This window comes from Olea europaea, unplaced genomic scaffold (assembly GCF_002742605.1).
Source record: "Olea europaea var. sylvestris unplaced genomic scaffold, O_europaea_v1 scaffold732, whole genome shotgun sequence".
NCBI classification, from domain to species: domain Eukaryota; kingdom Viridiplantae; phylum Streptophyta; class Magnoliopsida; order Lamiales; family Oleaceae; genus Olea; species Olea europaea.
The window spans coordinates 588,992-614,327 of NW_019265723.1; the positions used below are offsets into that span (position 1 = coordinate 588,992).

The 25,336-nt window shown below is 34.3% G+C and overlaps 2 protein-coding genes across 2 annotated transcripts; both read right to left on the reverse strand.

Moving 5' to 3' along the window:
- Nucleotides 1-9,868: 9,868 nt before the first annotated feature.
- On the reverse strand, nucleotides 9,869-15,614 carry LOC111390949 (RPM1-interacting protein 4-like). Its single transcript, XM_023016084.1, has 4 exons — nucleotides 15,466-15,614; nucleotides 15,174-15,247; nucleotides 11,922-12,123; nucleotides 9,869-10,237 (listed from the first exon to the last, which is right to left on the reverse strand). The coding sequence occupies exons 1-4, from the start codon at nucleotides 15,469-15,471 to the stop codon at nucleotides 10,193-10,195; spliced, it is 327 nt and encodes a 108-aa protein (XP_022871852.1). The 5' UTR covers nucleotides 15,472-15,614; the 3' UTR covers nucleotides 9,869-10,192.
- A 3,399-nt stretch (nucleotides 15,615-19,013) lies between these two features.
- On the reverse strand, nucleotides 19,014-25,254 carry LOC111390947 (acetyl-CoA acetyltransferase, cytosolic 1). Its single transcript, XM_023016074.1, has 15 exons — nucleotides 25,149-25,254; nucleotides 24,504-24,557; nucleotides 24,019-24,117; nucleotides 23,739-23,912; nucleotides 23,517-23,622; nucleotides 22,586-22,724; nucleotides 22,126-22,203; nucleotides 21,969-22,034; nucleotides 21,450-21,535; nucleotides 20,898-20,997; nucleotides 20,632-20,742; nucleotides 20,509-20,550; nucleotides 20,259-20,345; nucleotides 19,899-20,003; nucleotides 19,014-19,274 (listed from the first exon to the last, which is right to left on the reverse strand). Exons 2-14 carry the CDS (start codon nucleotides 24,541-24,543, stop codon nucleotides 19,914-19,916), a joined length of 1,218 nt encoding a protein of 405 aa, XP_022871842.1. The 5' UTR covers nucleotides 24,544-24,557; nucleotides 25,149-25,254; the 3' UTR covers nucleotides 19,014-19,274; nucleotides 19,899-19,913.
- Nucleotides 25,255-25,336: the final 82 nt, after the last annotated feature.

Here is a 25,336-nt window from a genome sequence, read left to right on the forward strand (position 1 = left end):
AGGATCTCCTTCCTATGTTTCCAATAGTTGGGAACAAAGACAGATCGAGGACCAGATTATAAGTCGAGCTAAAAAAAACATACTAATAAAATTTATTACACTAAAAAAATTAAATGGGCCGGGAGCCTAATCTAGTCCCCTCTATATACGTCCCTGTTTGGGAATTTTGACTATAAATTTTCCGAAATGTCATTGAGAGGTTATTTAGTCCCGATTTGACCCTCCTTTTAAAAATTTATTTTTTATCAAACTCATTTTTAACAATATATTTTTCAAATAATATAATTATGCACGGAGTTCAATTTTTTTCTTATTTTTAATCACACATTCTTTCAAAGAATCACTTTTTACAAAATTCATTCTTAAAATATAGGTACAAATGAGAGCTTATTCATTCTATTTATTTTTATATTTTGTTCTATTAAGGAATTATTACTAGTTTAATTAATAGTGACCCTTCTAAGTCAACCTTATTAGAGGAAGACCTTTTGCCCATCAAGAAAAATGACAAAGGAAAAAAAAAATGAAATATGCACCTACTTGTATATGTACTTGTAAAGGGAAGGTAATGAGTTCTTAAATTCAAAGTTTTCTAGAACTTTCTTTTTAAAAAATAAAAGGTTTGTATCATGATCCACTAAATATGATTGCTTTTGATGAGTCAAAACTTTGTAACAATCATTAGAGGATAAATTTGGATCGAAAATTAAAAGTAAGAACTACTTGAATTTTAACTTAATGTAGTAATTATGGTAACTTGTATTAAAAAAATATGGAAGTTAATTGCCAATATATTTGATAAAGAGTTTTAGCCCTTGTTTAATGCCGTTTAAAAGGAGTTTCTTTGGAAAAAATGAGTTTAGGAATAGCGATTTTTGAAAAAATGTGTAATTAAAAGTAGGAAAAAATATTAAATTTACGTGTAAAATATTTTATTATAAGAATGTATTAAAAACGATTTTAGAATAGTGTAATTTTTAAAAAAATTGATAGACTGATAGGCTCGATCAATCTTGTAAATGTAAAGATTTTCCATGTTACAACAAGAAAATGCTTTTGTTAGGCTTGCAACTGAACGAGAGTTGGGTATAAAACATCTAATTGTTGAACTTAAAATTAAATAGATGGGTTTTCATATTCTTCGAGTTTTTTTTATCAAGATATAAAATAAACAGGGATACAATTCATTTTTGTCTGAAATTCTAGTAAATTAATGGTTTTTCATCAACTATATCTATATTCGTCTTCGCAAATCACACCTTACGTACTATGTCATTTGTTGTAATAAAGTCTAGTAAGATTTCTTTCCTATTTCCTACAAAAGATCACCTAATTTTCAATTTACTCGAATGATGTAATCTATGATTCTAGTTGATATTAAAATGACACTGTATCAGTGACCAACCAACTTCAGTAGCTAATTTCTTTGATCTGTCCCAGGCTGGCATGCTTCTGTGTTTCCTTTACATCATTCAGAAGAATACTCACATTAAGGATATGGTATACATTTTGGATATCGAGTTTTAGGATTTTAACGACTTGTTTACTTTTGAAAGTATGAACGAGTAATTATTAACATACAACAACTGTCCTCCTCCTCCTGGAATCAGAGCAACAATAGTGACTGCAAAAAACCCAGTCCCATTGGGGAATCAAGATGGAGACGGGAAACATGATCTCAACATGAACTTGTTCCAACTCTTATTTTTTATTTTTTTTAAGTCATAATTAAAATAATAAATATGTCAACGGGACAGGAAATGAGACTATCTTAATCTCATCTTGTCTTGTCTCCTAAAAATCTAGGACAGATTCGTCCTATTGTCATCCTTGGGCAACAAATGGTACTATTGTCTTACTACATATATTTGCTTCAAGGACAAATATAAACTTTCGGAACAAGGAAAGCGTGTTTGTAATTAGCCATCATATTATAATACATGTATGGATTACATTCTTTCAATAGAGAAATGTTGCCCTAACTGATTATGGCTGTGAAACTGTTGGGAATCTACTTATACATGCACAGCGAAAAATTAAATTATTTCGATTCCCATCCAATAGATCTCATTGTGTTTGGTTAGGAATTGTGATAAGATTGTACCTTTTTTCAGATCTGCAATCCTTTTGCATTTCTTTTCGTTCCACAACTTTGATTCGCCACCACAGCTGTCCAATTGTCCAGCCTCCAACGGTGATCCACACAGAGAAAATGATTGCAGCCTCTAGGGTTTTTTCTTGTGCTAGCAAGAATAATGAAAACCTTAATGGACCTCAAACCCTAGTTATGTATTTATATAAACCCAAATAAGCTCGGCCCGGTCCGGCCCAATAATTAATTAATCCAATTAATTAAACCCGGTCCGTTAATTAATTAATCCAATTAATTAATTCGAAAATATAAATAACAAATTCAATTAATTAATTTATCCAACGATTGTTAAATTAATCAATTGGCAATTTGCAATCTTCCAATTCTCTTTTGTGTGTGACCCATTAGGTTCCCGACCACGATGCCTAACGACGTGAAATATTATTTTGATCTAATCAAAATTGATAAATTAAAACACCCCTTTTAATTTATCGTCAATTCACATTCGCCGTCCCTGATTGACATCTAGCAATGTGTCAGGGCAATACATGTGACGAGAAATGTCAAGTGGTATGACAAAACCAAATTCGTTCGTTTACCGTGAAACTATAATCCCTTCGTCAATATGATCCGATCAATTACGAGATATGGAATTGTGTCAATATCACAACCTTCATACGATTCTTGACGTACCCGAACGATGTTGTATTAGCGGCCCTTGTCAGAGCAACATCCAACACCGCCAAAGTATGACTGTCCTCATATAAGGTACCATGACGACCTCAAGTCAAAGGACCAATTTCACTACCGAACGTTAGAGATTAACCACCGACACTCAGATAGTTATCCATGTGGAATCTCTCGACGGGTCTCCAATGTTTTGTTCTATAACAAACATCCACGTGTTCATTTAAGTGTCACCACACTTTAACTTGTGAGATCAGCTACTTACTTCACAAGTAAGGAATGCCACACGTGATGGTCTATCCGTAATAACGATATCTGTATCTCGTTATTACTTACGACCACGGATGATTTAAGATTCAATCAGATGTAATTTGTATCTCAATATCACAACTCCTTGTGATTAATAAATTACAAATATTTGAATCTACGGACTCTATTATTTATTTAATTGTCTATTAATTAAATAATAGATCTGCCATTTTAATTGCATTAATTATATATAAAAGTATTTATGTCCAAAGTTGATTGGACCTAGGGCATAATACTTACAGAAACCACCAAAAAAATAATAATAATAAATAAATAAATGAAGAAGCTGCAAATCATGTGAAAAATTATGTAACACAAGTCCTACCATTTTTGAGATGATGAAATTCTATGTAACAATATGGGGACACTTGGTGTTCTTGTATATAATTTCTTGTACAATATTCGAGCGGGGTCCACCCCATGTGAGTGTGGGACACTTTGATGTACAAAAAATTATGTACACCAAGCAAAGCCCTTGTGTAGAACCAGATGTGCCTTTTCTGGAGCATGTACTTCGGTACACATCAAGCTTCTGGACAATCCCTCTTTCCTTGTTTGTCCCTCTTGAATAACTAGATCAGACCTATTCACAGGTGCATATTGTATTGTATTTGTATCTTTGTATGCTTAGAAGTGATTCCCGACGTGTACCATAACATGAAGACTATACATCATTTGTCATCCAATACTGCTGAGCATCGTAAAACAGGAGCTGCTGAAAGCAAAGACCGTAGGTGTAGATAGAGAGGAGCCAAGAATAGAATCACTGACAAGCGAAGAAGCCGAAAGCCTTTTCCTTCCCTGTAAGAAAAAGCATTCTCTTAACTATATCTTTGTAAAATTCTATACAAGGATAAAGAAAAATCTCGATGACTCGAATCTCACCATTTTCGAGCGGTTATGTCATTGTAGACCCAGAAAGGAGCTTTTAAGTTGATAGTATATTAAAATCGATAGAAGTGAAATGTATCTTTAATTAAAAGAATCTCCATAAGCTTATCTTCATATCTTCTTCTTTGATTTAATATTTATAACACCCACTAAGAATAGAAACACACAAATTTGCTTCCTCTGAAATACTGGAAATATTCCTTCCATGCATCAACACCAGATAAACCTGCATAAGTGATTATATAGCTATCCCTGCAACAATTGTAATCTGATGTGCAACTTGTTAGGTTACATTTTCCAAACATAAAAAGAAGAAAAAATACACAATCAAATACAACAAAAACACATCTAACCGAATGATCGCCTTACCGCTGCAATTAATTTAGATTCCAGAAAATTCAGAGGGCCATCTTTTTAGCACAATTTCTTCGATTGGTGGAGCTGGTGGTCTCCAAGTAACAGAATAGGAAATAAGCCACCAGTGGATCCAGCACCCGAAGAGCACTGATGGCCGCCCTAGTTGGATCCACAGGGTATTAAATTGTTTTTTATATCAATGTATATATTTTGGATATATATCTGTAATTTTGTTTGTTTTCAAGCAATTCTTGTAGCTCAGTTTAATGGAACACCATTGAGTAAGTGAGATAACTTCAGTTCAACTCTCTACAAGAGCAATCCTTTATGCAATTATTTTAGTGCTATATTTTTCACCATTTTAAAGCGTAGCTATGGGTAATATGGAAACCTTAACTACTGTGGCTTTTGGTAGCCATTAATATCAAATGTAACATAAATATATATGTTCAATTTTAGCAAAGTAATAGATATTTTTTATTTTCATTGCGGCAATTGACAGTCAAAAGCTCCCTGTGCTCAATCGAGATTTGGATCCACCACTGAATGAAATAAGTGCATATGTGCCACCAAATTATGAAAGACTGAGAAATGGCCAAACAGGAATCTTGCACTTTGAACTGGAAAAAAAGAAGATTACTTGTCTTAGATTAGTAAAACTTAATCGAGATATGTTGAAAAATTAGATAGATGAAAAATGAAGACAATGCATTTTCCCAAGCTCTAATCACATCTTTTGTATTGTATCATCACTGCACCCTGTAAGTGTTATTCTCTATGTCCAATCAACATTGGACATAAATACTTTTAATATATAATTAATGCATTGTACGGTAGATCTATTAATTTAATTAATATTCAATTAAATTAAATAATAAAGTTTGTAGATTCAAATTTTGATAATTTGTTAATCACAAGAAGTTGTGATTGTGAAATACAAATTACATATGATTGAATCTTAAATCATCCGTGGTCGTAAGTAATAATGAGATATGGATATCGTTATTATGGATAGACCATCACGTGTGGCATTTCTTACTTGTGAAATAAGTAGCTGATCTCATAAACTAAAATGTGGTGACACTTAAATGAACACACATTGGAGACCCGTCGAGAGATTTCACACGAATAGCTATCTAAGTATCAATGGTTAATCTCTAACATTCGGTAGCGGGATTGGTTATTTGACTTGAGGTCGTCATAGTACCTTATATTAGGACAGTCATGCTTTGACGGTATTGGATGTTACTCTGTCAAGAGCCGTTAATACGACATCGTTCGGGTATGTCAAGAATTGTATGAAGGTTGTGAATGACCAATAGATGATTTGTCACTCTTAGATAATAAGAGATTATGATCTGCATTTCATTCAATTAGGTCGAAACGAAATCCTTGACCAAGATGTACTCATAAGTCGAAAATGAGTTTTCGACTTATATTGATTTAATAGTAGAGTAAAAGATATAATTGATAATCGATATTGACACACTTCTATATCTCGTAATTGATCGGATTATATTGACGAACAGATTATAATTTCACGTTAAACGAACGAGTTTGATTTTGTTATATCACGTGACATTTTCCGTCACATGTATTGCCCTGATACATTGCTAGATGTCAATCTGGAACGACGAGTGTGAATTGGTGATAAATTAAAATGTTGTTTTAATTTATCAATTTTGATTAGATCAAAATAATATTTCACATCGTTAGGTATCGTGATCGGAAACCTAATGGGTCGCACACAAAAGGAGAATTAGAAAATTGTGATTTACCAATTAATTAATTTAACAAGCGTTGGAAAAATTAATTAATTGTGTTGCTTATTTATATGCCCGAATTAATTAATTAGATTAATTAATTCATGAACCGAATTTAATTAAATGGGTTAATTAAATATTGGATTGGGTCAGACCAAACCCATTTGGAGTTATATAAATATGACTAGGATTTTCAAAATCTGTTGAGAAAATTCATTCTTCTTGCTAGCACAAGAAAGAAAATCATAATCCTACAATTTTGTTCTCTGTGTGGATCATCGTTGAAGGCTAGATAATTAAACAGTTGTGGGTGATAAATCAAAGTTGCTAGAACAAAAGAATTACAAAGGAGTTTGCAGAATCAAAGCAAAAAGTTTGCAGATCTTGTAAAAGGTATAATTTCCTATCACAGTTTCTATTTAAATAGGGATTTTCGGTGGGAATTAAAATTTATTTTATTTTCTGTTGTGCATGTTTTAGTAAATTCCCAACACACCCAACTATGTCGACGACAACCCATATCCCACATGATACCAAGTCGAAATCCACATTGCACATGATCAAAAAAAGCTTTCACACAATGGAATGATGCTGATCTTAACTCATTTCCCCAATGATGTAGCATAGATAGAGAACATCTTGCAACCATAGGAAGAAGGAAGAAGCACAGAGAAGAAACAGTAGAAGAAGAGAGGAGCAGAAGAGGAGGAAACCAGGGGAGAGAGGGGGAAGAGAGGAGAGGTAGAACATGGGCAAAGCCAATCTTAATTCATTGTATTTATCAACTGAACTTTCAATCACAATTACAATAATATATATAACAAAATAATAACTTGGGCTTGGGCCAAACCCATATGCAAGCCCAATGAGATATAAACCCAAGATAAATAACTAGAAGATAAAATGGCCTAACAAATGGCCCGATGAGGATGATGTCCGCATCACCCAATTTGAAGGCAAGACCTTCTTTTAGCAGTTCTAGCAAAAAGAATGAGGAAATAGAAGCAAGGTAGCCTTGGGTGTCACCTTTTACCAGTTGGAAGAAGCAGCATACTGTATACTAAAGGCCATAAACCTATGGTGGACCATAGAGCCACGATCACTTCATTCATTTGAAAGCCATCATCTCCTTTCAAATTGAGGAGCTTTTCCAAGGAATAGAAGTCCAATGACTACAAGGTTCAAAATTAGAGCAATATAATATTAGAAAACTAAACTGATGAAAATTATATCAGAGAGGTACTTATAGATTTAAAGAAAACTGTAATATACTTAATAAGGTCATTCTGCTCTTGCTATCAATGACAATTTTCATGGCAATCTTAACCCTTTCCTTGGCGAGAGTCAATGATGGAGGAAAGGAAAGGAAATGAAAGGATGAAACGTGGGAAGGATTGAAAAACTTTCCCGTCTTTGGGTGGAAGGTCAAGTTGGAGAGAGGGAGAGAGACAGAGAGAGGAAAATGGATGGAAAATGATTCCTCCAGGGTCACACTGCTGCTCATTCTAAAGTTGGACAGAAACTGGAGTAGCAGCAAAATTCTAAGTCTCTTTCAAGTCTATTCCAGCTGATAAAATACCTTTAAAGCCCATCCCATGCTAAAATGTAACACAAAAATTGATCCACAAAGAGGGGCGACAGCCCTGGCAACATTTTTAACCCACAAATAAATAATAATAAATAAATTTGCACACGTAACCTTTAATATCTATAAAAATTACATCCTAAACCTTTAACATCGGACTTTTTGGTCCCCAACCTTTAGTACTATAGCATAGTCTGTCATTTTACATAGTTCCCGTTTGACCCCCATTAATTTTGATTATAATGAGAAGAATAGTGTTTTTTTTTTTTTTTGAAAAATGAATAATTGTAAAAGAATGAAAAGTTTTTTTTATTTACGTGTAATATTATTTTATTGAAAATTGTGTTGTTGAAAATATGAGAGAGAAAATTTTAATTTGATGAGATGTAATGAGAGTCAAACGAGATAACTCTATCAAGTCCGTCTGTACCCACAGCCCCCACTCTCACTGTCCACAAAGATCATCTTAGCTTTTCTCCATCCGTACCAGAAATCATGCACGATGTAAGAGGACTATCTTAATAGATATAAAATGTATTCCCTGCGTAACAGACTATGCAGGGGGCAAAAAGAAAGAAATAATATTAAAGAAAACAAATAAGCAAAAATATTTCGATTCTAAAACAAATAAATTGGCCATTGAGATAGCGATATTTGAGCTGGTCTCCCTAGCCATTGAATTAAGTTGGATCTTTAAGCTCTTGCTAGCTAAAAAAGAAAGTTTGGTAGGGAAGATTGGATAGCATTTGATAGTCTTAATGAAAATAAAGAAGCTCAAATGCTTTAGTACATTGTACCAAACATGCAACAAATCCAAATGGATAAGATGTCAACTCAAGAACCACAGAATCTTCATTTTCCTGTGAACACAATTACAGTACTTGGGCACTGTAGCTCGTTAAATATTGCAATTTGGCTTAGAATCATACTACAGTAATATAATGGTTGACATAGTTTTTGACATAATACGACATGACAACATGTTATTGCACTGTTTAAAACACATTCAACTTTTCTATTCAATCCCATCTTGCTAACATTCATTCTTTTAAAGCATTTATTAACATTTTTCAGTTAAAGTGGCAATAAAGGCTCATAAAGTAGGTACGTCCCAGCCAACTTCAAATATATTCTTTATTTCAGGTGACTTTTTCCCACATCATCTGATCCCAGCACAGGTTGTTTCAATCCTGGCACAATATCTCAGCCCACAAATAAAATTTTGGAAAATGCTTCAGTAACTAGTAATTTTTACGGGCATGACAATGCCTAAACAATATAATTTGGTTTTAGGGATGTGATGCAACAGAGAAGTATTCTTGGTTTCTTTTTCCCTCTTTTTGAGGCTGACATTTCCAATTTTCACAAAATTAGAGCACTGTGGACAAGAAGCTAGATTATCCACAACACTATTTACACAAAGAAGGTTTATGGAATAAAAAAACATATGAATAAAATTAGGCATTGAAATTGAAAAGAGAGGGCAAAAGAAAGAACTGCATTGAATAATGTGATAAGAAGAAAATAATACTTACTGGAGTCTATATGTTATGAGGAAGTAAACGTAGCACGAGAGTCCAGCCCAGAAAGCAAAGAGCAAAAACGACGATGTCCAGTCCCTCTCCTGACCATCCCCATCACTGCCATACAGCCACTCCACCGCCACTTTCCTTTAAGGAACGAGTACAGGAGCGTGGTCCTTAACGTAGAATGCATTCTGGCATATTTGGAGAAGACCTTCTTCTTCTCGTAATGGTTCAAAAAAGCTGAAAATTTGGAGGCTCTTTGAAAATCATACGGTTTAATAAATGATGATGATAACGGTGTTATCCTTCCTGAATCAGAATGGTTTGTAATTCGCAGAGAGGAGAAATTGCAGGATGCGAAATTGCTATTAGTTTCAACAAATTTTATGTGGATCCTACTGAATATTGAGAAATGAGAATCTTTAAACACCGTGAGCTTAATATAGATGTACCAAGGTAGACCAATTATGCCTAACTCACCAATCATAGTCGAGTAGTCTTGTCTTGAATCAAGCTTGATTTTTAAAGTCAAATTGCAATATTGAAATCAAGTCACAGTTATTATATACTGTTCAAGTAATGTCCAGTTTGTTTGACGAACATAAAATTATTTAGAACAGAAGCAAAGTCGAAAAATGTCACAGAATGTTGAAGAAAATGTCAAAACCATAATTCCAACATTCAGTAAAGCAAAGATAAATAGTAGTAGAGGAAATAATAATAGTCATAGAACACAAATTCCTTCCCTCAAAGGGAAATAAGCAAAAACGGATACAACCCAAAAACAGTATTTAGGGAAAAACACAACCAAATGAAGCAGAAAAAAGAAAGAGCACAATGCATCAATTTATCAACTAAACCCCACATTATCAATACAACCTTAACTCATGAACAAACCAAATTCCAGCATGACCCATCACAGCTTAACAGCTCCAGTCTTCTGGAATTAATCCAGGGCAGGGCTGACATGAATAATCCGCCCTTATGATTCCGCTGAAGTAGATTGCATGCAGCAAAACCATTTCTTCTGCAAATCATTCCACTGAAAAGGTCAAAATGATGCAGAGTTTCGGCATATGAATTCAAATGCACACTCAATTAAATAAAAAATAAAAATGAAAAAAATCACGTTTCGTAAGCTTTATTATCATCTCACCAATTATTCGTGTATGAGGCCATGAGGAGGGTGTCCGAGCTCATGTTTGTTGAGAAAGTAACAGTTCTTTTAAGGTATGAGGCAATTATTAACAAAATGTTACTATTAAGTTTAAGACTCCCTCATGAAATGGGTAAGTCAGTTTAAGTAACTTAAAGGCTTGTTTAGCAGCGATGGAAGGTGTTGTACCTAAGTTACAGTTAGGCAAGAGTGGGAACTAAGGAAGAAAGCTCGCAAGTAAATAATAGGATGGATGACAGAGGGTTTAAAAGAATGCACATGTTATATTGCTCTCGAATGCTTTTCACAACTTGACTACTCTCTCACTCTGAAGCTGATTTACAAATGACCTCTTGAATCTATTGTGGCCATCACCTCCCCATACCGATTGTGAAGATTTATTTTGTCCAAGGGTCTAGACTCTTCCATGAAAAGATCTAAGATACAATGGAACACCATACGCTGATTTCCTCTACACTTTCTAAAATTCTAGAAGACTGTAGACAAAGATTGTTAATGTCTGCGCTATAGTCCCTGACTGTCACCATAGCAGTCTGATCACCCTGCCTTCAGTCTCACCTGGAAACCTTGCCTTAAGGCATCCTACCTTCTGTCCCTGACAGCCTGTCTTCAGTGCCTTGCTGGCCCATTCAACTACTTGTGCAGTTGCTAATGTGACGTTGGGAAAGTGTGTGTAATAATGCACATTGGCACCAAAGAGAAAATCTTGTGGATTTAAATTCTTGACCAATAATTGTAATCAAGCAGCTTCAATTCCTTCTCATAACAAGGCACTCGAACTTATTACAAACTTTTGTACCAGCATCCTTTCTGCTGTGAGGCTAAAACCTATCTGCTGCTGAGATTGACACACTGCCACACCAAACTTGGTAACAGTGTCCAGGGGTTTCTTAGCTCCTTTCTTGGGTTGCTTCAACTAGTTAAGACCTCTTAAATTATCTTTCATGTTCAAGGATGAAGATGAAATTTGAAAACAATGGTGTGTGTATATATATGTATATATCTATATATATTTATTGATGTCCCAAAATGAGAAGTGTGGCAGTAACTATTGGACGCGGGAAGCATTTGCTTAAACTTCAAGGTCTAAAGTGTTCCATGCTCTTAAATTTTTATATGTTTGTGTGCAAATGTGGAGCCACATGTGTATAACCTACTCCCTTGTTTCAAAAAGGAATCATGTGTTTGACTTTTTCCATCATTTTTTGTCCACGATAAAATTTTCCAGCTACTTTATCTATTTATGAGCAAAACTATCTATTTAATATCAAGATTCACGCCATGAAAAATATAGTTCTCAAAAACCAACATGAAAAAGAGCCAAATCTAATAATCTGACTATATAAAGTCTCCAATAAGTTCTATGTTGAGATAGAATGAGTTTCTAAATTGCATCAATCTTATCTTAAGTTTACTTCTCTTTAGATATGATGGACAGAAAAATCAATTTATAAATAGCAATTGGAGAATGTCATTATAAATTTATATGCAATTAGTCTATTCATGGGAGTAAGGAAATGAGCACACAACTTACAGAGTGGGGTTTTCCAAGAGTTTCCCCATGCTTATAAGTAGAGTCATCCTTTGGCGGTGAGTCAGACTTCCCACCTGTTCTTTTCTCATTCCGTGCTTTGTTAAAGATCACGGTGAACCCCTCAGCAGATGCTGGATCATTGACATCCCATTCTCCAAATTTTGGTAATGGTCGACCTTTGTCCTGTGGAAACTGAAACTTACTACAAGAAGCTTTCATTTTTTGTGAACAAAATATAGAAGGGGGAACAACACATAGGAACAACATTTAGATTAACTTTACATACGTAATTTCTTAGGCCGGACACCAAATATTACAGAGATTCCACCAATTGTATATACTTTCTTAATCTATAACGGTCAGGCCAGCTGGAGAAAGAGTATCGCAAGGTGCTCCTAAAAAAATGTCAGTATTGGGTAAAAAAGTGTGCTAATGCAAATATCAATACAATGTATCACAACATACACTTACAATTAACAGGATTTCATATGATGGAAGCATGGAAGGGAATCAAGCTCAAATTCGATTATTTAAAAATGTTAAAGAGTAAAACTTAGAAGAGAATGTTAGTAGCAAAATAGCACTTTAATAAATCAGTGGTCAAATAAATGTATTGACCTATACTAGCAGGCAGCAGCACGCCAAAAAAGACTCACAAAATAATAACAAATTTTTTTGGCACTTTTAGTACTCAGTATAGATGAAATCCCAGTTAATATAAAGGACAGAACTATGACTTGCATAGAGTAAGGCTCTCCTATCCATAAAGATCAAAATAATCCCACAATAGTTTGCAGCATACAAAATTAAACTGAAATGACAGCATTTAACCTGAAAGCGCCCTTACAAGAAAAAAATGCAGTTTGAGACAATAGATATAAGACTATAGGGGTGACACAAGACATTTAGTTTGAGGGAACAAAGAATAATTATCAGTGTAAGAAAATGACTATTTTAAGAAAAATCATTGAGAACATGAGACTTGTTCAAAACACAAATGCCATGCATTCCACCTGCAACATGAAATTGATTTATTGCATCTATTATTAGGAACTTTTCTTGATCATCTTCTTCATGCGAGCACAAAATAATCACAGAGAAGTCCAAACCAAAATATAAGCTTGCTCTGAGAAGGCAATATAGTAGTACCTTTGCTTAACTTCTTCCACACGATACTATATCTGTATTCCAAATTTTATCATTTCTGCTATAGTGAAGAAGCACACAAGAATGCTGAAGCCAAGATAGAGGACATCATATAGTTTAAGAGCAGAGGTTACAAGTCTTATGGAAGTGGAACTTCAAATTTTAGTCTCTTTGAAACTATATCAAACACAAGATTTTTCTTCCTTTTTTTTTTTTTTTTTAATTTTTAATTTTTAAATTTTTTTATTTTTAAGTTGTGGTGGATAAATGTGTAACCAAGTAAACACATTGTATTCGTGCTATCAATTGATGGAACTAAGTAAATTCTTTATTTGTTACTACCTTGTTCTATCTTTGATCTTGCATACAATAATATACTGCTCCTCATTACCCTAGAAATATCCTAATACTACCCCAAACATCAATCAAGCACCTCGTAGCAGGATGGCATAGAGAATACATGTTCATAACCCATGGATCATGATATAAAATCAAATGTAAAGGAAGTCCTGACTATCACTGAAGGTCAAACTTCTACTTGACAGTTAAGGTGCTGGTGCATATCAAGTATCAACTATAATTCCATGTAACTAATCAAGATTATATGCATTGCTTAAATCTACTTCTTACTTTATATACTAGTCTACATAGACATAACTGATGGCCTAGTGTTAATATAGTGTGTATGTAAAAGGAAATAATAAGTACGAGACACTATTGTATAGACAGAATGGGAAACACAGGAAGGAATAATCTGTGAGCTACAATTATGCTATTACACATAGAATTTTCACCACAAATATGCTTTCCTCAAAACAAGTTGTCAGTCAAAAAGAGGATGACACACTTCTTTCTCTAACTAGATCACTGAACTGATCAATAGATGCACATGCCTCTAAATGCATAATCAAACATATTGGACCAAGTAGAAGCCGAACAGAAAAAGGTAAGACAACTTTTACACCATATGGAAGCAATTCAATGAAAGGAAAAGGAAAACTCGACTTGAAAATCAAAGATAAGTGGAAGTAAGATAACATAGTTTAACAATTTATGCATAGGCTATTTACTTATCCAAAAAAATAAAAAAATTATGCATAGGCTATTGGATCTTGAGGTTCGAACTTAAAAGGTCAACCTTTTTAAGAGGAAAAGTCAATCCCTTGTATGATAGTTTAATGGTTCCATATTTAAACACTGGATTTTACATTAACATAGACTTCCATTCTTTAATATTAGAGAAATTTCTATCCCATAGTTACAATATTTTTGCATTTATTTCCAAACTCAAGTACCCAGCCCCCAGCACACACACTCGTCTCGCCAAAAAGACTCCCACCTACTTGTCTCCCAGGCATCCATCAGGTATAAACTCGGCCCAAGGCCGGCCTTGGCATAAGGCTTAGAAGGCAAAGGCCTAGGGCCTCAACACTTTGGGGGGCCTCTAAAAAATTTCCATCCTAGCATTTCTCTTTTTGAATGACCTAAATTTTAATTTAATTACTATTGTTGATTAGAGCAATATATTCTACTAGCAACTCAAGGCTTAAAGGATTTTGACTTGGATTTCTCATTTATGCATAGGCGTAAAGGAAAAAAAATAGTGGTGTTGTTTTTTTATTATACTTATTGTTTTGAGTTCATTAAGTAGTTAGAATTCTTATTTTTTTTTTCTCTATAATGAGAAGAAAAAAAATTCAACACTCTTTTGTTGGCATCACTGTTATTTATTTATGTTTCTTCCATTTATCAGTTAAAATTGAAGAAGTATTTAAACTGAAAATGCTTTGCCACAAGCTGTAGATTAACTTCCATATTTGATTCAATACTTGGTCTCCTGATAATGGGATTTTAATGGAAAATAAATAAAAACTCAAAAACTTATTTCTTTCAATAATCGCAATAGATGCAAAAAAATTATCTTTAAAGGCCTCGTAATAATTATTCACTTAGGGCCTCAAAATTCTCAGGGCCAGCCCTGACTCAGCCCCACTATGCATTTTCCTATGCTAACTAAACCATGCCTCCACTTTGTTTTGCACTCTCTTTCTCTCAACTCTTAGTAAGCCTTTATGGATCTAGTGATTCACAGATGAATTAACTCACTTGGCCATAAGGTATAAGCCGCAGTACAAAATGGAAATGTCAAATCTTGGAGCATACACCAAGATTCCAATAACCTAGCCACAAACCCAACAAGATAAAATCATAATTACTTTAGCTTGTGCGGGGAGTACATAATAATTTTTTTCCTGAAGGATATTCAGCAGTTTAAAAAAATATGAAATCAGACATTACTAATCCTTTTATATAATCAGAGGACGATAAAATTCAAATTCAAAAGAAAGGCATACACATATTCATATTTAACTAACAGATATGAAGTTTGGGTTCATACCTCCATGAGTGAATTTGGACTTTGCAGAGAGAGAGAGAGAGAGATCCCCGAACAACTCGCGTTTCTTGGTTTTGCTTTTCTTATGAAATTGAGAGAGAGAGAGAGAGAACAGCTAAGTCTAAAGTAGGCCAACGGTCCAGATAAGCCATGTGAATCATGATACGCACCTTATGACTTAATTGTTCCAATTGCCATTGAATTTAAGTCCGTGGTTATTAAAGTTTAAAATTTTGAATTTTGGCCATTGAATTTAAATCAATGTCTTCAATTACTTACTGAATTTAGATCTATATTTTAGATTGTTTGTTGAAATTTCAAATGTCTAATTTTGACCACTGAACTTTGGAATATGACGTACATCACTCACTAATATAATGGTTGAATTTTGAAAAATATCGAGTTTACAATAAGTAATGTACAATATTTTTCAAAATTTAGTGAGTAATATACAATATTTTTCAAAGTTCAATAAGTGATGTACAACATTTTTCAAAATTCAATGGCCAAAACTTGACATTTTAAATTTCAATGAGCAATTGAAGGCATGGACCTAAATTCAGTGATCAAAACTTAATATTTTAAACTTCAATTACCAATCAAAGATATAGACATAACTTCAATGACCATTAGAACAATTAACTCCATCCATGCAGTTTCTTGTTTGTAGGATAAAATTTTGTGGTCCATCTAAATAGTTTTATTGAAATTGAAGGGTGTGTTTGATTACATTTATTTTTCATGGTAAATATCAATTTTTCATCCAAATTTTCACTTGGAGTGTTTGATTGCTATTTTTTTCCATGGAAAACATTTTCCAACTTTTGAAAATATGCCTAATTTTCCTTGTTTTTAAGGAAAATATTTTCCTTGGGTAGAGGTGGTTTTTATTTTCCACAAAAGATGGAAAATATTTTCTTTTCTAGGTAATATTTTCCATGTCAATCAAACACACTCGAAATGATTGTTATAATTGCAAAAAATTTAGTAGTATCGATCGAATATTATATAGAATTAATCATGAATTGAACAAAATGATAAAAATAAGGAAAAATTGCAGCCAAGGTACCAAATCTTTCGTTTATTAGCAGACTTTGTCCAAATCTTTAATTTGTGCCACCGTGAGTACCAAACCTTTAAAAAATGTGTAGCTCAAGTCTAAATTGACAGTTTCCATTAGTTTGACTCCAAAAACCGTCAGTTGACCCCTAAAATTGAAATTTTAATAATTTGACCACATAAGACGGGTATTTTAGATAAAACACATTTTTCCTATTACATTAAAAATTTAATAAAATAAAAATAAATAAAACCAAAACCCATCTCCTTCTTCCCCAAATCAAAACCACTCCCCCCAACCACCACATTCCCCACCGGCAGCCACCACCACCCATTATGGTGTAACTAGAAGCAGAAAAATTCAAAGAAATGGATGGTGTTGGTTGCCGGTTTGGTTCTGTGGTCTCAAATTAAAGAAATAGTTGCATTGAAGAAGAGAGATCCTTCATGTTTAATACATTTCTAGGCTTTTTACTTTTTGGGAATTATTGAAAACACTTAAAGAATTTTATTTTGGTTCTTATTCCTCAAACTGTACTATCTTTGCCTTTTATCGTAGGTGTAGATGTTTCTGGGGTTGTTATAGAGTGCACAATTTTTGCATTCTTGTTTCATTAAATTCTCCGAACTGGGGTAAATTTACTGGGATTTTTAGATTTTCTTGTTCAAATTGTGTAGTAGTTTGATTTTCATTTTTTTTTTTAAGTCTTAAACTTCCTATTTGGGATTTTAACCAATTTTCTTCTGAGATTTCCAATCTTAATTTTTTAGGGTTTCGTTTGTAATTTAATTAATTAAAAGTTTGGTGATTCTGTATGTAGAAAAAATGGTGAGAGGAAAGGTAAAAATGAAGCTTATTGAAAATACAACCAGCAAACAGGTAACATTTTCAAAGCGCAGAAATGGGCTATTGAAGGAGGCTTATGAGCTATCAGTACTCTGTGATGGTGAAGTGGCTTTGATCATTTTCTCTCAGAAAGAAAGCTTGTGCAGCTGTAACTAGAAGTAGAAAAATTCAAAGAAATGGGTGGTGGTGGCTGCCGGTTGGTAGTGGTGGCTGCCTGCGGGGATTGTGCTGGTTGGGAGAAGTGGTTTTGATTTGAGGAAGAAGGAGATGGGTTGTGATATTACTTATTTTTATTTTTTTAAATTTTTGATGTAATAGGAAAAATGTGTTTTATCCAAAATGTCCTTGTCTTATGTGGTCAAATTATTAAATTTTCAATTTTTGGGGTCAACTGACGGTTTTTTGAGTCAAACTAACGGAAACTGTCAATTTAGATTTGAGCTGCACATTTTTTAAAGGTTTAGTACTCACAGTGGTACAAACTAAAAGTTTGGGCAAAGTCTACTAATAAACGAAAGATTTGGTACCTTGACTGCAATTTTCCCTAAAAATAAATTAGCGTAATTGACTTCAACGTTATTTTAAAGAATTAATTTTATTGGTGTGAATGTATATTGATTAATTAGGCCCTGTGACAGTGAATTCGTTCAAACTAATTAACTACAACATGTACAGAAACGGTTGACTATGAAGATTTATTAGACAACAAAAAAAACAAAAAAACAAAAACAAAAAAAAAAAAACAGTTCTAGCCGTCGATGTAGTGTTGTCATATGTACATGTGTAATGCATTCTATGCATTTCATCCATAATTCTTAAATTCATATTAGCCTGTCGAGTTCTACTTTGCTTGATGCTATAAATTCTGCCTTAAAAAAATATTCGTCAAGTCACGTGAAAGAAAAAGATTTATTACTTTGGTAGCTAACGAGTAGCTTAGAGAAATGAAAGAATTCCATAATGTTCCTGAGCTTTATTCATTTAAGATTGAGGGTTGTGTTTTCAAGCTAAATAATGATGTTGCGGTTTATGGAGTCTTGGGTCTTTTTGGGAATTGGAGCGACGGTTTAAGATGGGTAAGTGTGGTGGCGATTAGTTTTTCCGAATGTATAATATTAGTTATAAACACCACTTACAAACAACGATCTATATTACAGTGAGATCACTGTCACATTATCCAATGAATTAAAAAAAAAATGCATTACAAGATTGGCACTAACTCAAGTGCCACATAGAATATTCAGATAGTATTACTTTTCTAAATTGATTGCGAGTTGTCTTTCCATGAAGGATTTTGCTAAGCGTACACTGGAATGTTAATGAAATACGCTGAACATTGTGCTATAATAAGGTCTATTATTTGCTAAATCTCATGGTTTTAAAGTCAAGTTTGCCACAAGTTATTTACTCGAGAGTCTGATTTTTGCTTCGCCCCCTCGAAGGGTTGTTTTGTCTGATATTTGCATGGTGAGTCGTGTAATTTCATTTCGTGTCGTGGTAACAGTGGTGATATTGCATTCGGGATCAATGAATTGGGTCCATCATATGCCTCTTTATATGTTGTTCATAATTCGTCACAACATTAATTAATTCAATTTGAAACTTTTACTTCCCAAGTATGGTTCACTCTTAAGAGAGACAAAGATTGGAATAAATATTCTCTTCTACTATATAAAGAGCAATACACTTTCATTTATTGGTTCTAAAAAAAAAAAAAAAAAAAAAAACAGAGAGAGAGAAGAAGAAAAGGGAAGATAAAGTGGCAGATAATGGATAGAAAAATATGAATCAATCTAGATTCGAAGATGGTACTGATAATCTACTTCATACGATGTTTATTCTCGTGAAAGTAGCCAGCAGCAGAGATGATCTACTTCGATCTTAAGGCCCACACTCTAGAAAATAGCTGCAATAGAGACAGATTATCAGTTACGCGTACTTCTGACCTTGGAAATGAAATATAACAGCAGAAACGTAGAGGAATGACACAAAACCCAAAAGCTTGTGCTCAGAAAAGAGACATTTATTTTTTTTCACATTTCCAAAATATATATTTTTTCTTCCTTTCAACCACACAATCTTTAATAAAATAATATTACGCATAAACCCAAAACTTTTTCTCCTTATTTAACCGCATATTCTCCAAAAAGTCACTATTCCAAAATACATTTTTCCTTAAAACTTAAAATGGACAAGGGCAGTCTTCACAAATCCCCTCAAATGCAAGCCGAGTTCATTTTTTATCAACGAAGACAGTATGGTTCTAGTTCGATATCTCTGTTAATTGTGGGACAAAATGTGCTAGTAAGTTTAAAGCTGACGACTCAAGGCCATTAACTGCATTGAGGCGGTTCAATGCTAGGAGAAAAATTGTGAGGCAGGTGTTAAACAGCGAAGGGAGATACACGACACTTAATAAGAAGTATTATGTATCCCGACCCTTTAGCATGTAACACCTTACACTACGACACGATAGATGGAACCATGGGCACTACATGCATGGTGTATTCCTCAATAACTTGATGCTTACCAAAACAGAAGAAGGTTAAAAGAGCTGTACAACAAGGGCGGAAGCACCTCCTCCTCCATTGCAAACACCACCAACTCCGTATTTCCCATTCTTCCGCTTCAATACCTGCAACACAATTGGATCATTAAAGGAAGAAATGGCACGTGAATCTGTACCAAGAAAATTGAATCATCAAATCATTTAAACGGTACCATAAAGCATCAAAGTATCAAATTCTAAGTTCCTAGTGAACTCCTTAGACAAAGAACTACACATTTTCATTCCATAATTGTTGCTACATTCGGGAGTCCCTTTTTCCCTCTGACCAAGCATTGAATTTAGTAACATCACATTTGCATTCTAGCGGATTTCAGAACATACCCCCAAAAGTGTGACCAAGATACGTGCTCCACTGCAACCTAGAGGATGCCCCAGGGAAACAGCTCCTCCGTGTACATTGACTTTCTCCTGCAAATTTATATCAGGAATATAAGAAAATAATGAGGTCTACTCATAATAAGAGCAAATATAGATGAGCAGAATTTCATGTACACATGCAGTTGTGTGTGTGTGTGTGTGTGGTGGTTTTTTTTGGGGGGGGGGGGGGGTGGATTGAAGCTGTAGAACTCACTGGATCAAGTCCCAGTAGCTTCTGGTTTGCAAGAGCCACAACCTGCATGTTCCATGTGTTCAATATGACAAACTCATAATAGCAAACTAGGTGCTACGTTAAAGGACTAGGTTGAAGGCATACCGCAAAAGCCTCGTTGATTTCATAAAAATCAATTTGAGAAGATTCTAGGCCAGAGTTTGATATAGCTTTCGGAATGGCAATGGCTGGAGCAGTTGTAAACAATTCTGGTGCCTGCAAAATGTTACAGTTAAACATTAAACTCAACCATTACCCATATTTAAAGTAGAAAATTTGATCCTTTAATTCCTTCATGTTTTCATCTTCAAGGGAGAACCAACCAAATCATACTACTTGTTGAGATCTCCAGATATGTATATGCCCATTACCTGAGCAGCATCCGCATATCCCGTGATCCTTGCAATCACTAGTAGACCAAGCTTAAGAGCTTTCTCTCCACTTACTAAGACTAGAGCAGCAGCACCATCACTGAAAATGAGATCGACTCGGTAAATAATAATAATAAAAAGATTTCAAAAACCTTCAACATTCTACTCCAGCACCCAAAGTAGTTACAAACACAGCCTTGAAAGTGTGAACAGAGTACAAGAGGAATAAGGTCTATCCTGAACTCAATACTTCAAATATCATTCTCTTCACTGGAAGAAAAAATTGAAAGCCCATGCACAGGAGATCCCATAAAAATCAAGATGTATTAAAGTTTGTAAGCATTCAATACAACGACTGGGCAGAACAATTGAGTAATCCAAGCTAAAATTTATATAAAAAAAGGAGTTTGGCTTCCCATGAAATTCTAGAAAATGTTCGTGAAAGTACAGTATTAACTTTACAAGGATCCATCTCTCTTTGATCTAGTCATTCTGCAACTTGGTACTTCCCAATAGAACTGTAAGAATGAAGGAAAAAGAAAGAAAATAAACCTTATGCTAGAAGCATTGCCAGCTGTCACAGAACCGCCAGTTTCCTTGAAACTTGGTCTAAGCTTCCTCAATTTTGCAGCATCAAACTGACCATAAAGAGAAGGATTCAGTGGCAAGTGGCAACAACAAAAATTATAGTAACTTCAGTACAATGAGGCAGGTGATGCTAAGTTACCAGCTGACTAAATATATGCATAAATTAAGCTAGTTGAGTACACATCTTCATCTGGATTTGGAAGCATAAGCAGGACCGTTACAGGAAATAATAATCTAGTAATGCGTTTCCAAATCAATAGAGCACAGGGGAGAGAAAAGAACATTTCTTTGACCATATGCATAATTATTTTTTCCTTCCACAAGTTCAATGAGATTGACAAAAAGTTGCACTCTTTGTCGTAAAGTAAATATTTTGGCCGAGTGCCAACAATTACGTCACATTACAGGGAAACAATTTAAGTAGAGAAACCTACATTGTAGCAAGAGACGTGTATTCATATAAATAGCACACGGGATATTCACCTTTCCTAGACCTTCATCCTTGTCAACAATTGTAGATGGTTTTCCTCTTCCTCCAGAGACTTCAACCTGCATAAAATCGTAATAATATTTAGATTTGATCCACAACAAACTGCATGAGCTACATCGAGTACGTATAACTAAGCCCTTGTGATCTTACTGGAGCAATCTCCCATTTAAAAGCATCAACATTCTGAGCAGCAATGCCACGCTCAAAGCTTTGAACGGCATAATTATCCTGCATAAGTGATTCAAATACAATTAAGAAATTTCAACTCATATAAACAAGAAAGTTTGACACAGAGATTGCCAGAATATAAAATCAAAAGAATGGGAATGGAGAACAAAGAAATCCAACCAAAGAGTGATTTTCTCTCTTTCCTTGATATGAGTAGAATTCTAAATATAGTAGTCACAAACTTCAATCCTCCTAAACATACCCAAGAACTTGGAAAGGTAGAACCAGATTTAGATAAAAAGGTACGAGAGGATAAAGTTTTGGTACAATATAATTTACAACCAGAAAGAAAAAATAAATAAATAAATTCACATAAAAATGTTGAACAGACTTTAAGGTCATTTTCTTTAGTGAAAACTAAAAGTTGTCTTTTTAGACAAACCTGCTCCTCTCTGGTTACTCCATGTTGTTCGGCACATAATTCAGCACAAACTCCCATGCCATAATCATTATAAACATCCCAGAGTCCATCTTTCAGCATTCCATCAACGACAGAATCATGTCCAAGTCGAGATCCCTTCCTGTAACAGATTGAGATTCAGCACTAATAATTTAAACTACATTGTGATATAGCATACTAGTTGATGGAAGTTTGTTCTCCTTTACAGCAACAATCATAATTATGAAAAGTAAAATGTGTAGACACAGTTTCACCATCCCATCATTTTTATACCCTGGTCTATCATTCCATGTGTTCACAGAGGTAGAGGCAAGAGCTTGAAGCTTCACTGCTGATGCAAGAGTTTCATTTTATATGTCACTACAGGCTAAGTAGCTAGAAGAAAATTTATACGGCTTAATTAATTATATTATGAGTTTGAAAAATCCAAAGTAGGGTAAAAACGAATCACCACATGAGGTGGAAGCTAATAATTACAATATGAAGGAAACTTTGTTTCAGCCAGCTTCAGACAGGTGAAGCACATAGTAAATATGTTTAGCGAAGACTAGAAACCTAGATTCTACCTTTTAACTCATTCATCATTAATCCATGCTATGTTTATATGTTATAGGACCCTTCTAGTGAGGCTCATATGCCAGTTCCTAACACTAGACATCGAAAAATGGTATGGCATTGGATCCTTCATTGATATAAGCATACGATGATATGATGAACCCGAAACTTGAACAAGCACTTGTGTCTACTTAGTATGCATGATAGTATCGCTTGTCATTTCTTGCGTCCATCATTGTTTGTTCATCTCTTAAATAATGCTTGTGAGGTTAGAAAAAGGAAAGGAAGCTCATTTAACATAACTTAGATGGAAAACGAGAAAAAAAAGGTCCTCAGGGCCTAAGTTTAAAATAGCAACCTTGCTTCTGCCAGGTATTTAGGTACATTGGACATGCTTTCCATGCCACCAGCCACAACAACATCATTAATGCCCAACTGGATACTTTGTGCTGCAAGCATAGTCGCTGCAATGGCCAAAACAGAATATAGAGTATTAAAAATAGAAGACCTACTATTTATGTTTCACAGATCCACTTTTTCTAAAAGTGGAACCACAATTTTGTAATTTCAAGTTCTGTACCTTTCATCCCCGATGCACAGACTTTGTTAACAGTTGTGCAGATCACTGTGTTGGGTATCCCTGCACCTAATGCCGCCTGCCTTGCAGGGGCCTGTCCCAAATTTGCACTGAGTACATTCCCAAAGAAAACTTCTTGGACTAGTGATGGATCAACACTTGCTCTCTTAAGAGCGCCTAAAATTGGAATTTCAAAGAAGCATAAGTAAATTATCTAAGATAACTAAAGCTAGGAAAAATACTTTCCCATTGGAAAGATGAAATATGAAGGTTGTAATTTTACTCTCAATGGCAATTGATCCAAGCTTGGTTGCAGATACCGAAGAAAGAGAGCCAAGAAAGCCACCCATTGGAGTACGGGCAACACCAACAATGCAAACATCTATTCAAATCAGAGCATACAAGTTAAAGAGAATGGCTACGTGTAGATATAACTAAGTGATCTATCTAAGGAAATTTTAGAAAATATGGAAGTGAATATACACACATCATATGGGACATGGTGTCGTGTCTTATATCCAATTAAAAATTTCAAATAATTTTCCTTATAATCTTCATATAACTTTTCTGGAAAAAAAAAATCAAGGAAAAGACATTGACTCATAGCCAACAACAATACAAATGATTTAACAACAAAGTCAAGTACCATAATTCTAAAGCACGAATTACCAAGATTTGAAACAACAGATTCTAAAGAAACTCAAATTAAATACAAAAACCGTGTGGGAGCATGTGAAAATAGAAATAAAACAAAGGAAAATACAGTACCCCTTGGATTAATTGAATCCCCTGCTGCTGCTGGAGCCATGATGAGGATAATACCTGTTTTACACAAAATCCCACCAAGTTTCAACGCAAAATTATATGATGGAAAAGTAGAGTAGTACATAGATGGCATAATGCAAAATGGACCCTATCATTTCTCAATATCTTTGCTAACTATACTAATTTCACAGAATCAGTATGAGGTTAGGCGAAATTAGTTCCACTTTGATTACCAAATACTTACGGACCCAAAATTTCCTCTGTACACCCAATAAACAAACAAACAAACAAACCAAATAGGTACTAATTTGTTCAAAAAAAAATTTAACCATACGTATAGGTTTTCTAACCCAACAAAGCAATTTTTATAAAGATTAGAAAAGATCATCCAAGGAATTTATAGTTTTTTTTTTTTGTCTAATTACCTTTACTTATTTCTAACATGTATAGACGAAATACATAGATCTAACATCTAAAATGACCCAGTACAAAACTAGATTCAAATACGAATTAACGATCCAGAAAATAAGATCCAATCAACCTAAAGTAGGCAAAAACAAGTGAGACAAGTAAGAAAATCTGCATGAATCGAAGCTCGCAAGAAATTTGCATGCGTTTTTGTATGTGTGAATATTAAAGAGTGTATACCTGTTGAATGCTAGGAGTTTAGCAGCGAGCAATCAGCAATGACACAGAGAAACAACTATGGATTATCGAACAGAGCAAAGTGAGTATATATATACACACACCCAGACACAAATTACTAGGCGGCCCAAATTGCTAGCAAGGCAGTATTTTTTGAATACTGACCGAGTGGAATTTTTGTTAAGACCGTC

Coding starts and splice junctions, on each gene's coding strand:
- LOC111390947 (XM_023016074.1), bottom strand. CDS start 24,543: ATGGCTCCAGCAGCAGCAGGGGATTCAATTAATCCAAGGG. Junction 21,536..21,968: donor AGGATGAAGGTCTAGGAAAG/GTGAATATCCCG, acceptor CTTTATGGTCAG/TTTGATGCTGCAAAATTGAG. Junction 20,743..20,897: donor GATATGCGGATGCTGCTCAG/GTAATGGGCATA, acceptor AACATTTTGCAG/GCACCAGAATTGTTTACAAC.
- LOC111390949 (XM_023016084.1), bottom strand. Junction 12,124..15,173: donor GGCTTATACCTTATGGCCAA/GTGAGTTAATTC, acceptor AGCTTCTTGTAG/TAAGTTTCAGTTTCCACAGG. Junction 10,238..11,921: donor CTCTTGGAAAACCCCACTCT/GTAAGTTGTGTG, acceptor AATGATTTGCAG/AAGAAATGGTTTTGCTGCAT.